We start from the raw sequence: 14191 nt of genomic DNA on the forward strand, positions 1-14191 counted from the left end.
GATTATTCTAAAATAGAAATACCCATATTACAATAAAAAGTAATGAAACTAAAATACAGTTCCCAACAATGATTTATATCTAGTTAACAAGAGACATATTTAATCTGAAAATATTCTTTTTTTTGGTAAGAAGTATCAAGGGATAGAATATAGTGTGTTAAACTTAAAAGTAGTTAGATTTGACGTATGGCTGATATGGTTACTGTGACTCTAGGAAAAATCAATCATTTAAACTCTCAATATCCTAGGCAACTCTCCATGATTCTATATACTAATGCTTTCAGTTGAACAACAGATTAGGACTAGATTTTGGCCATTGGCAATAAATGGACTCAAGTGTATAAGTTCACTCAAAAAACCTTTTGGAGGTGCTAAACTTTCCAGATGATAAAAATTTGTGAGAGAATGTGAAAATATGCTTAATGGTGAGCAAAAGTTTAAGACAACACTGAAATTAATATTATTAAATTATGAAAATATTGAATGAGTAAACTGTAAAATAACATGTTGGGTCCATATGTCATCCCTAGTTTCCCCTATATACAAATTCATAGAGTACTCAATTGTAGACTTAGTCCTACAATTGTGTGGATAAGTCAGGAAACATGAAAACATGACCATCATCAAGAAACACCAAATCAGATGCTGGACACTTATATGGTTAAAAATCAGGTTGGTTGGTTGGTTGTTTTTAACATCTCTGATTGTCTTGATAGACAATTATGCTTTCTGTGCTGAGGGAGACGTCAAAAAAAACAAAAAAAATTTCTGTTAAGATATGCAATGAATTTATATACTCTTAATCTGAACACAAACATTTCTGATCTAGAAATTCATAGCACATTAAACAAAATAATGTTAACTCTCCCCTTTATGTTCCCTGTTCCCCAGAAGTATAATCAATTGCTTCAATTTCTCAGGCTATTTTCTTCGTGTACCTTGTGTACAGGTCTCCTCCTAAAAACTGAAAGTGCAGAGGTTCTTAACCTGGGATTAATGAACTTTAAAAAAATTTTAACTGAATTTCAATATTGTTTTCTTTATAATTCTACGTATTATGTTTACTGCATTTAAAAACATTCAGAGAAGTGGTCAATTGGCTTCATCAAATTGCCAAAGGAATCCATGATTCCAAAAAGGTTAAGAGTTCCTGCTCTAGTGATTTTCATGCAGTGGCTATTTAAAAATATTTGTTGAAACTGTGCATACCCTTTGACCCAGCAGTGTTACTACTGAGCTTATAACCCAAAGAGATCTTAAAGAAGGGAAAGAGACCTGTATGCACAAGAATGTTTGTGGCAGCCCTCTTTGTAGTGGCTAGAAACTAGAAACTGGAAACTACATAGATAACCATCAATTGAAGAATGGCTGAATAAATTGTGGTATATGAATATTATGGAATATTATTGTTCTGTAAGAAATGTCCAACAGGATGATTTCAGAAAGGCCTGGAGACTCTTACATGAACTGATGCTGAGTGAAATGACCAGGATCAGAAGATCATTATATATACTTCAACAACTATACTATATGATGATCAATTCTGATGGACGTGGCCCTCTTCAACAATGAGATGACTATGAACCACTACATAGAATTCCTAATCCCTCTATTTTTGTCCACCTACATTTTGGTCAATATGTATTGGTCAACCTGCCATCTTGGGGGGGGGGGGGGGAGAAATTTGAACAAAAGGTTTAGCAATTGTCAATGCTGTAAAATTACCCATGCATGTATCTGGTAAATAAAATTAAAAAAATATATATTTGTTGAACTGAATTATAGAGGGATGGCATCAGTAGTTCTAAATCTCCCTTAGAAAAATTTACATCTTGATATTTTTCTGTATTGAAGATGATAAACTATTAGGTTGCTAGAAACTTTCCAGCACATATAATTGTTCATCTCTTTTCATTTCTACTTTCTAAGCACTCAAATGCAAGAAGAGACATGCATGTGTGATATAGACTGCCAGTAGTTCTTGGATTGTTCTAATTTATATGCCATTACATTTACCCAAACATTTCTCTCCCTTGTCAGATTTTAGGGTTAAAATATCTCCTTTAAAGAGAAGGAACAGCAAAATCATTAATTTCTCCAAATCACTATACTGTTTTAGAAGTTTTACAAAGATGAATAGAAGTATAAGATTGTTGTGAATGGTTTAAAAAAAAAGCTAAGAAAGACAGAACCACATAATTTGGCTTTATTTGAAGTAGATGTCATGGAACTTTTCCTTTATAAAAGAAGCATAACTCTCCCCCCCCCCCCTTTTCTCCTCCAAAAAAAAAAAGAAAAGAAAAGAAAAGAAAAGAAAAGAAAAGAAAAGAAAAGAAAAGAAAAGAAAAGAAAAGAAAAAGGAAAAAAACAGCATCAAGGATATATAACTAGAGTGCACTTGATTGTTCAAAAATCTTGTGCTGATGCCAGTTGGTTAACAAGTTGTAAATATGAATATGTTCTAATTAACTTCAATTCAGTCAATCCATAAGCATTTATTAAGTATTTATTATGTTCTAGGCTGTGTGTTAGACAAAAGAAAGGCAAAGTTGATGAAATCAATGAACTCCCAGTCTAATAGTTCAAACAACATAGGAACAACTATGCACAAACAAGTTAAACACATGATAAATCAACAGAGAAGGCACTGGAATTCAGAAATTAGGAAAAGCTTCTGTTAGAAGGCAGGATTTTAGCTGGAACTTGAAGGAAGCCAGGGAATCCAGAAGGTAGAGAACATTTCAGATATTGGGAACAGCAGTGAAAATGTCCAGAGGGAAAGAAATGGATTATCTTGTTAGAGGACCAGTAAGAAAGCAAGTATCACTGAATCAAAGATTACCAGAGAGTGGGAGTAGGGAAGGGAGGTTGTTGGATAGACGTTAGAAAATAGAAAAGGCAAGAGGTAGAAAGACTAGATTATAAAAAACTTGAATGCTAAAAAAAGGATTTTGTAGTTGACCCTGGAGGTGATATAGTTGGACCTGCACTTTAGGGAATTCACTCTGGTCACTGGATAGAAGATGGAAAGCAGAATACCCATAGCAGGCTATTGCAATACTGGACTAGCATTGGAGGCAGAAAGGAAAAAAGGTGCATTTGAAATCCTCAGGCTTTGTTAAAAGATTGGGGGAGGGAGAAGTTAGGTGTATGTGTAAGACAGTGAGGAATTGATGATTATCTAGAGTGTGAGACTCTGGGTTTCCAAGGAAATATGTGCTCAGTTCTGGACATGACAAGATTTAAAATATTAATAGGACATCCAGTTTGAATTGGGTAATATGCAGTCGATGATGTGATATTAGAGATCTGCAAAGAACTAAGGCCTGAATAAGTAGATATGAGAATCATCAGGATGCAGGTGATAACTGAATCCATAAGAATTGTTGAGATCACCAAGTAAAGAAAAACAGAGGGAGAAGAGATCATTAGATCCAGGACAGAATCCTCAGGGAGACACTTACAATTAGAAGGAATGACCTGGATGAGAGAATCCAGCAAAGGAGGCTGAGGAGGAGGAAAACAGGAGTAGAGTCTTAAAAAGCTAGAAGAGAATATCAAGAAAAGAACGAACTAGAAACTTATCTTACCCCAAGAAAAGAAGGGGAATGGAATAAGGGGACAATGGAAGGGGAATGGAAGGGGAGAAGATGATAGAAGAGAGGGCATACTGGGGGAGAGAATGGTAAGTAGCAAAATACTTTTGAAAAAGGGCAGGGTGAAAGGAGAGAAAGCAGAATAAATGGGAGGGGAGGAGAAATACAATTAGCAATAGTAATTGTAAAAAAAATTTTGAAGCAAGTTTCTCTGATAAGACCTCTATTCTCAAACATAAAAGGAACTGTGTCAAATTTATAAAAAAAAAGACCCTTGACCCAATTGATAAATGATCAAAAGATATGAAATATATATCCAAAGGGCTATAAAATCATGCATATCCGTGGTTAACATATGCTGAATTATTTGCCACAAGGGGAGGGGATGGGGGGAAAGGAGGGAAAAAAAAAACTGGAACACAAGATTTTGCAAGGGTGAATAATGAAAATTATCCATGCATGTTTTGAAAATAAAGTTGTAATCAAAAAAAATTCATGCATATCCTTTGACCTAATAATACCAATACTAGGCATGAATCTCAAAAAGAGAATTTAAAAAAAAAAAAAGGAAAAGAACCTATATGTACAAAAATATTTATAGCAATTCTCTTTTCAAATCAAAAAATTGGAAACTGAGAAGATGCCCATCAATTGAAGAAAGGCTGAATAAATTGTGCTATGTGATTATGATTATGATTATTATTGTATGGGAAATAAGGAGCAGGATGCTCTTAGAAAAATCTGGAAAGTCTCAAGCAAAGTGAAATGGTTAGTGTACAAAGTAATAGAAATATTCTGAGATTATCAACTGTGAATGACTTACTATTCTTAGCAATGCAAAGATCCAGGACTACTCTGATGGACATGATGAAAAAAGTCCTACCCATACCCAAAGAAAGAACTCATTGTATCTGAATACAGATCGAAGTGTTTAAAAAAAAAAAAAAAAAAAAAGTGATCAACAGTGTCAAAGAAGAATGAGAGGTCAAGAAGGATGATGATGGAGAAAAGGCTACTGGATTTGGCAAATCTTTTTCAGAGATGGCCAGTAACTTTGGAAAGAGAAGTCTCAACTGAATGATGAAGTCAGAAGAAAGACTGCAAAGAATTAAGATGAAACGAACTGAAGGTTGTTGATGGTCTCCTGAAGGAGTTTAGCCACCAGAGGCAGAAAAGATATGAGACAATTGTTATAATGGAGATGAAAGGATATAAGAGGGCAAACATATCTAGCAAAAAAACAGCATACCAAGTACTAAAGGGTAATATACAATAAAAGGCAGTGTTCTTGCCTTCAAGAAACATCAGGAAATAATATATTTTTGGTTTCTTTACCCCAAATAAAATTTTCAAGGACTCATATATATAAATTAGTAAAATCAGAAGCAAAGCTCCAAATTTTTGACCCTACTTCAGTGTTATAACCTTAAGAATATCTGACCTTCCTTTTTGCTTTTTTTTCCCCCCCTGGAAAGTCTTTTATTTTTCCTGTTAATAGTCCTTTTCTTGAAGAAAGCAGTACTCAAAGAAGCAGTACAAGGAAAAAAAAGAAAAGAAAAGAAAGGATTCTAATAAGAAACCATGTGAAAAGATAGGAATGTAGTTCAACAAAATATAATGTAGAGAAGTATAGACGGTAGAATCAGGAAAATTCCAATCCAATCTTAATACACTTTCTAACTGTGAGACTCTGGCTAAGTCACTTCATTTCTCTGGGCCTCAGTTAACTCAAAAGACTTGGACTTGATGGCCTCTAATTTGCATTTTGAGTCTAGATCTAGGACCTTATGCTTCTAATTAGTTCACAACTTCTACCTGCTCTCTAAAAAAAGCATGCTTATTTATCTGTTACATGAAGGTAATTTTAGTTATTTATCTTAATGCTAACATAAAAGAATGTACCTTTTTTTTAAAATCACTGTGATAATGGACACTAATAAAAATCTTCCAGGTGTAAAGGACTTCCATATATGGTCCTTGGAAATTCGTATGGCTAAAAAAAACATCCTAGTGATGTGCATGTGTGAAAAAATAGTTGTTTACTGGCCTACAGAAACGTAAAGCTCTGTGGGAGAGTGGGAAATGCCTTAATCTGATTTCAAAAGATGAGGGCTAGAGTCTTAACTGTCATTTACTAGCTGTAGTCATCTTTGGTAAAAGGGACATAGACTACAGCCTAGCTCAGCGGCTGAGGGGAGGTCCAAATGTGATAATATTATGTAAGACAGCATGGTCGGCTATTAAGTGCTATAGATATACATGTGCTTACTAACACCTCCACCTGGCACAACCTTCTACCCTCGATACCTTGTTTTCCAAAGTCCATTTTGTCAAATGGACTTCCCAATGCTGTTGGTCCCACTTTACTGATGCCAGCCAAAGCAGACTTTCCATCCCCCAAAAGAAGGGAAATACCCTTCTCTGAGCCCACTACCCCTCATCACTTGCTGGACTCTTTTTCTCTGCTACTACGACTCTGCTTTTAACTTAAAAAAGAAAAAAGAAAAAAAAAAATCCTATGATGCTGTGATCTGCCTTCCTTTACACCTGGTCCAGAGGCGCACAGCAGCAGCTCTGGGAACCTCCTCTCCAGAAGCACCCCATTTCTGAGTGCCGCCGGGCCCCAGCAATGCATGCACCTCCCCGACAGTGCCCCATGTGCTTTCCCTCCTACCGCGGTCCCTGTCCCTTTTCCCCCGCCTCCCACCCCAGCCGGTCAGCCATGTGGCGTGTAATCTCGCCGGCCGCCTGCTTTCTCCCTCTACCCCCGGAGGGGGGGGTAGGGCGGCGACCCCCGCATCGGGGTTTACCTGTCACTCTCTGAGTTTTCACGCTAATGTACTGGCGCAGTTTCTTTGCCGCCCGATCCCGAATAAGCTTCTCGTTCGATGCCAGTCTCTGGGCAAACTGGATCTCGGCCGGCTGCATGGCAGGGGCCATGATGCCCCCGGAACATCCCCTTCCTTTCTCCCTCCCACACGGCTGTCGCTCTCCTCCTCCTCCTCCTCCTCTTCCTCCGCCTTCTCGGCCGCGGCCACCACCGCCTCCCCTCCTCCTGCAGCCGCAATTGCGCAGAGGCCGCGGACGAGCTCCGAGTAGCAGCGGGCGGTGGAACCGCGCGTCACGTTCCAAGGAACGCGGGCTGATGACGTCACAAAAGGGGAGTGGCTGCGGTTCCGAACGGCCGCCGAAGAAGGAAGCGTGGCTGACGCTGCTGGTTGCAGAGCTGAGCTTAGGTGCTCCCCCAACCGCAATGAGACTTCAGATACCCTGAAATCTCGTGGACTGTCCAAATCCACTCCCTATTCCCTAAGATGTGCTTTCTGACCCGCTTTTTTTTCCTTCTCCAGTCCATCTTTCAGTCACTTTCCTGTTAGAAAGGGACATGTCCTTCCGCTCAAAATTTCATACTATTCTTCCAGGGACTGATAAAAACTTCTTATCTAGCGTTCAAGGCTCTCCTCAATTTGCATCCACTTTCTTAGCTGTCCCATCTAGCTACTCAAATGTACTTCCGTGGCTTCAAGCCTATTTAAATCTAAAGCCCAATTAAAATGGGTCATCTTAGATTTCTGCTTTGCCCTCTCAATTTCAATTCCGATCGTCTTTAGCATCCTTCCTACGTGTATTATGCATTATCTTGTGTTAGAGTCACCTATTTTTGTGTAATAATCTACGGCTAGAAGCAATCTGCCTCCTGTGTGACTTTAGACAAGTCTGTTAACTTCTCAGCAATCTAATCAGCTATTTAAGAATATAAATTGAGGGAATTTCTTAGTTTAATGAAATTACACGTCCATTCCCTATCCTCTTGTTAGAACATCTAACATAATAACGAAGCTTAGAGCGAGAAAAACGCAGTTCCCTTCCTCAGTAGCATAGGGAAGGAGCTATGAATATGGAATACGGCATGTTCTGTCAGATTTGTTAGATTTCTATCTAGTTTTGAGCTACTTTTATTCTGTTTTTTTTTTCCCTGAGGCTGGGGTTAAGTGACTTGCCCAGGGTCACACAGCTAGGAAGTGTTAAGTGTCTGAGACCAAATTTGAACTCAGATCCGGGAATTCAGGGCTGGTGCTCTATCCGCTGCGCCACCTAGCTGCCCCTATTCTGTTTTTTTGTTTTGTTTTGTTTTGTTTTTTAATTATTATTGCATAGGAAGAATCTTTGTGCTTTACAGCTAATCTATATCACTCCACTGATTGAGTCAGTGGAGATAGACTAGCCTCCTGTATTTGATTTTAATGGGGTTGGATCTTCATCCCTTACACACACACACACACACACACACACACACACACACACACACACACACACACGATGCGAGAGTCATGATTCATATTTTGAAAGAATTCAAAGAGATTCTCTTATAGTCACAAAAGAGTTTGTTTTTGCCATAGCTGATGGACTGACTCTAAGAGAGATATGACCCTGGGCATGTCACTTAACCCTGTTTGCCTCAGTTTCTTCATCTGTAAAATGAACTGGAGAAAGAAATGGCAAACCATTCTAGTATCTCTGCCAAGAATACCCCAAAAGGTGACATGAAGAGTCAGATACAAGTGAAAAATAACTAAACAAGTTCTACTTGTCCTTCATCCCATTCCCTTACCTCTAATCCCTTTTTATGATATAGCAATGGAAGAGGAGCTGACATAAAATGGCCCATCCCCTTTTATAAATGTGTACTTATCAGTACACATTTCTTTCTCTTTCAAAAGTTGTTTTTTAAAATGGCTGGTGATTTGAATCCTGATCTGCTCACCAATGAGTTTTTTGCCTTGGTGTTATTTAATAATTTTTTTTTTTTTTTTTTTTAAAGAAGGCTACTGAACTACATGATGGGCCTCTGTACAAAACAGGCAACGATGAGAAGCATAGTACAAAGATTTTGGTTCATGCATTAGTTTCAGTCCCAGCAGAAAAAATATGTTCCTTACAAACCAGGCTCATAACACACACAGAGGAGTAAGATGACAAAATTGCCATAGGTGAAAAAAGAAACCTAGCATAGCGGTAGCTTTAAGGATGTGACATCCTTTAGTGCATCCATGATGTTCAGGGGTCTGGAAAGCACTTCCTATACATCTCTCAAATAGCTAAGAAAGGATCAGGCAGGCCTAAAAAAAATCTCTAATCTTCAGTTTCTAGGTTACTTGTGGGTAATGCTATTAAAACCTACTACTGATGAGACTTAGTATAATTTAGTAAACCATGACAAAATCTAATCAGATTTGTCTTCCAGTAATTAGTTCACATGGTAAAAGCCCATTTGGACCTTACAGAATTAGTTATAATCACAACAGGGCTGTAAGAACACCAAATTAGGAAACCACAATCACCTGAAATTTCAGAGAATTTCAGTTTTTCAAAAATATTGTATCTTTTACATTCACCCAAATCTTATATCTTATATAATGCAATAGGCAGAAGAATATTAAAAAGATCCCTGAGAGAATGACTTGAAAAATGAGTCCTTTTATCATTTAATATTATCAGATTCTTCAAAATAGGAAAATGACTTAAAATTTATTTACAAGTATTAATGCATCTCTATATTTAAAATCTTTAATCTAATTTTTAGAATTTATTACAAAAACATATTCAAAACTTGTATTTTTCCATTTGAAACACTAGGAAGTCATACACATACTTACACACATACACCTACACCACCACACCTACACACACACATTATATTCATATTATCCTGAAAGACTGAAATACTTCAAGGGCTCCATGAGTAACAAGAAGATGGCAAACCCAAGAACTCACTAGATGTTCAGAATGTGGGATTGACCACAAATTCAGATTAAAATCAGTAAGAGCTTTCATACTTGTCTCCTATTATTAAAATTCAGATATTTTAGTATTAATATGTAAATTAATAGGTTTAGTATTGCAAAAACAAACTTTCACTTTTCATCTGTCCTGATAGTAGAAATTTGCTCTAAAAGGAAAAAGGGTGGGGCCATAATTATGATATCAAAACTGTCCCTTCAAAGGCACAGACTGATCTGAAATAAGTCATAACAGGAGAAAAACTCCTTTAACTCTGTTTAATGCCAGATAACATTATATTTAACAACCAGTTGTGTAGCCAAGTTCCACAGAATATCATAGCTAGATTCAATAGTGACCAGGTGGGAAAATTTTCCTGTTCAGAAAAGAAATAACACAATGGGAAACTGAGTTAAGAGAATTTTACTTTTGCCTGTGCAAGGTCATCCCCTCAACTTTTCCCAAGGACAGACATCCACCTATAGCAGCTCTCAGGTTATACTCCCTTTGGGCAGCACATGGCATTCCTCATGGATAGTGGACTATTCCATACCTGAAGTCAAACTCAGAATATCTAACTATAATCCTATGAGAATTTACTTCAAGTAGCAAATTTATATTAGTCACAACTTAGGACGGGCATTATCATTTTTCTCATGCTCTAAGACTATTTATCAATGAGCACATATAAGAACATCTCATTGATCCCTCATTTACAATTTAAGAATAATTGCATTCACACATACAGTGATGTCAAACCCCAGAAAAATGCTGACTACAGCAACAATTTTGTATTGTTTGTTAACCCCTTTGAAAAAATGAAAAAATTTTCATCTAAGGTCTATTGTTACAAAGTTGGCTCAAAGATGTAACTTCAGTATTTGAGAATTGTACAACCCATGGTCAGTAGGGCTGATAAAGTCTTATGACCTTGCCCAAGAAGAAAGTTCTAAAGAACCTCATAGCTGAAGATAACTTAAGGAGGCCCCTGATACTTTTTCTCCATCATAATCATTGTCCATTTAAAAATATATTTATATCCAAAATATGTCCAATAATACACATCTAGAAAAAAAATAAAAATACTTTTCTAAAAGCATTTCTGATACAGTGGTTTCCCAAATTTCATAATACAAGAAAAATTTTAGAAACTTAGTAACATATACAATATAATGTATTTAAAATATGAAACAAAACCTACTACCAGTCAGATAATATCAATTCAGTCAAATGTAGTTCCAAAATTATCTTACCTAGAAAATGATTTAGTTTATCACTTTTGGTATTCTATACTAATCATATTTAAAACCTAGTAGAGAGTAGTCCAGTATGTCAAGATATTTGGAGACATCCTCTTTCCCAGACTTAACGTCCAGCAAACAGGCTATACTTTGAGCTTACAACAATCCTTTGCACTCTGGATGATCTCACTTTATGGTAGTGTATTGCTTTGACCAGCACCAAGTGTTCACTCATGGGCCATTTATTGCTAGCACTTCAAATTATAGGGCAAACTGCTTTCAGTTAGTTTATTGCTAAAGATTTAAAGTGATAGTTTGTATTATCACCCCTCTTCTAGAATACATAGAAAATCTCCCTTATGTTTTAATAAAATTATGAATGCATATTTCTTACATAAAGACTAAAACATAACTTTCTAATGGTCCTTTAAGGACAGTACTTTGATATGTTATTCCCAAATAATTCAATGCTGCAAATATATTTTTATATTTTCCATATCACAAAGAATAACCAAATAAAGTTTCTCACATACTTCTTGTCTGAGATCAAATTCCTTCCTCAAATCTCTATTTAAAAAAAACAACTCCAAACTCTTAACTTTTAAATCCTCTATTCACAATCAGTGCAAATAGACTACAACTTTCTTAACTTTCTACTGTTTTTTTTTTTTTTCTTATCCCTATTTGCTTGAAATTTCTCCTTTTCTTTTATAACTTTTCAGGAAATATAGATTAAAATCCTTCAAAATTGTGCCTTTCTTGTTTCTTTTATGTAGTGATCCAACATTCCTCTTCTATTTATTTAATTTCTCTAATCTTTATTTCCCAATCATATGCCAGACTATCTATCTAACTAATTTCCAGTACACTGAATTTTTCCTTTATAATTAGCACAAGTTTTTATTATGTAGTGTCAACTAATTGCAATACTGTTACATTCAGTGTTTTTAAAAAATTAAAATATATATGATCTATTCAAATATCTTTTGGCAAATTTTGCTTCTAGCTTACCTAAATAATTAAGTTCTGTTTTATCTTTTATAGAAGAAAATGCAGTGGTAACAACAAAATATTCTTCCACATTAAATTTTACTTACTTTTAAGTTGCTCTCTGATCCAAACAAGCTTCTTCCTTTTCAATATCTAGAAAAGAGTTAATAATGGCAGTTCTTAAATCCATTTTTTCTTTCACTTTGGAACTTTGCTGACACTATTTTCAAACTAGCTTCACACTCAATCAATGAAATCACCTTCCTCACTTGCACTAAAATAACAAATCTGTTACTCTCCAGGGATAAAGAGTAACAAAAGGTCTAAGTGTTTTATGTAACTTTCACAGCTTTATTGTTTTCCTTTCGTAAAACAAATTCTTTGGAATAGTACCCCAAAATTCACTAAAACACTTCAGCATTTATAAAAACATTCAAACTACAATTTGGAAATTCATAGTGGAGAAATTATATTTCAATCATAAAATTGAATCTTTAGTTTACAATGCTACATTTCCGGCAGACTGAGGAAAAAGGATTAGTTTTCTTCTTACTGGTGTTGTCTCTTTTTTGCCTTCCCAACTTGGCTAAAGTTAGAGTTAGAATTACAAAGATTTTTTTTCTTTTTCATTTTGAAGGCTCTGAAAATTCTTCAGAAAAGTTTTCACTTTTAAGTTACATTAATTTACCAAGACACAAAAACACAGACAATACAAGACAGACACTTAGAAACATTGTTAGTTGTTTTCCTTCTTTTTTTGCCATTTTAACTTTAATCAAAAAGTCTGTGAGACTAAGTCTCTACTTGATATTATTAATAGTTGGGAGAGTTTTTTGGTTTTTTTTGAAACTCTACATTTCTAAACTATCTTCCCGAGATTTCTCACATTAGTTTTTATGAGTGACAAGGTGTTCTACTTCAGCTTTCCCAAAGCACCATTAATTCCTAACCATCTTTATCTTTATGAATATTTATTCCCATAATCCACAATAGAATTGGTGCCAAGGTAATGTGAGGGTAGGGTTGGAAGTCCCACAAGGCTAAAAATGGAGTTGGTGGTCCCTCCTCATGAACCCCTTTTTATTTTAAAAACTTTCCTTTATGTTCCTAAATTCCTTCTTTCCTCAGGGATATTCTGTTCTTAATTGTATTAATAATAAGAACAGTTTCAAATTCAAAAGCCCCTCTTAATTGCATTAAAATTCCATTAAATTTTGTTTAGAATGTGCATGTGACTAATTATAATCCCCAAAATCCCAATTCTCTTTTAATCTGGTTAGATTTTATTTTTTCCTTATTCTCTCCTTAAATTCTCCTCCTCTCCAATTTTCTCAGTCCCTACCAAAAAGAGAAGTTCCGTAGATAAAACCTGACAGATTTTCTCCCAGGAAGTCAAGAAAAGACTGGCTCCTCTTGATCCATATGTAAATTTTAATATTGATATTCCCTTGCAAATTAGACACATTTGTGTGTCACTCTACAAGCATCTTACTCCAGTTGTGTATGCATGCTCTCCTTTTCTTCTTTCTTTCCTTCTTTCTTTCTCTTTCTCACTCTCTCTCTCTTTTTTTTAACAAAGGTGAAAAAAATTAAAATTTGGATTTAGGGACCTATTTCTTCTTTATCCTATTGAGTTTGGGAAGTTTAAATTCTCCTATCACTGTAAAGTTGATTCACTTGCCAGGATAGTCAGTTCCTACCTGTCATGGGACAAAGGCTTAGTTTGCTAGCTGTGAAGCAATAGAATTCCTCAGTGAATGCCCCCAAGTGAAAGTGGCATCCTGGCTAGCTTGCTTAAAAATGAAAGAAAGAAAGAAAATCTTAAATACTAAAACAAACAAACAAACAAACAAAAAACCCCAAACAACTTTGGCTTCAATCTGAGGCCTTTGACCTCAATAATGAAGCAAACTCACATGGAGAAAATTTTAAAGAACTTTATTATAGTATCTAAAGCAAAAGCAAGTAGAATGTAGTCAGGTGCCAAGTTCAAACTATGAATGTTTTTAAAGATGAATTTCATAAAAAGAAAAGACTAACCTAATAGTAAATATTTCTAAATGGGAATACACTAGTTTTATTTTAGAGTTGAGTTTACAATGTAGGTGGATGCAGATTTCTAAAAGAGGATCAAAATACATGTGACTACCCTTTCTTTTGTTTAGATTAACACATACACTGGTCTAGAGATCTAGCAGGTACAACTGTGAAAGGGATGGGGTGACAGATAACTCAGATTATCTTGGTGGTAGTGGCTAAATTCTACATAGTGATCTAGAGGACAAGAAAACAGCCCACTTATTGTTCATTACTCTTCACACTTGACATTCTATTTCCATTCTCTAATTCCTTTATTCACTACTCTTCATACTTGACATTCTATTTCCATTCTCTAATTCCTTTATTCACTACTCTTCATACTTGACATTCTATTTCCAATCTCCATTCATCTGTCCACAATCTGTGACTCTCCTTCCCTATTGCAGTGAATGAGCATAGTGCTTGATAAATTTGAAGTTCCCAGCTACTGGGCAATAACTTGATATGTGAAAAAATCTTTTGGAAAAACTGGAAAGCAGTCTG

The 14191-nt window shown here is 35.7% G+C and overlaps 1 protein-coding gene across 2 annotated transcripts in view; it reads right to left on the reverse strand.

Annotated features, from left to right (window-relative positions):
* RRP1B (ribosomal RNA processing 1B) overlaps window positions 1-14191 on the reverse strand; it is a 64871-nt gene that overhangs the window by 44733 nt on the left and 5947 nt on the right. Inside the window, exon 2 of one of the 2 annotated variants that reach the window (XM_074300534.1) lies at window positions 11716-11761. In XM_074300534.1, coding sequence (XP_074156635.1) covers window positions 11716-11761 — 46 coding nt within the window. Of the gene's footprint in view, window positions 1-6406; window positions 6855-11715; window positions 11762-14191 lie in introns of those variants that run through there. The other variant, XM_074300535.1, reaches the window with a different exon arrangement.

Source organism: Sminthopsis crassicaudata, chromosome 3, assembly GCF_048593235.1.
Source record: "Sminthopsis crassicaudata isolate SCR6 chromosome 3, ASM4859323v1, whole genome shotgun sequence".
In the NCBI taxonomy this organism is placed as follows: Eukaryota; Metazoa; Chordata; class Mammalia; order Dasyuromorphia; family Dasyuridae; genus Sminthopsis; species Sminthopsis crassicaudata.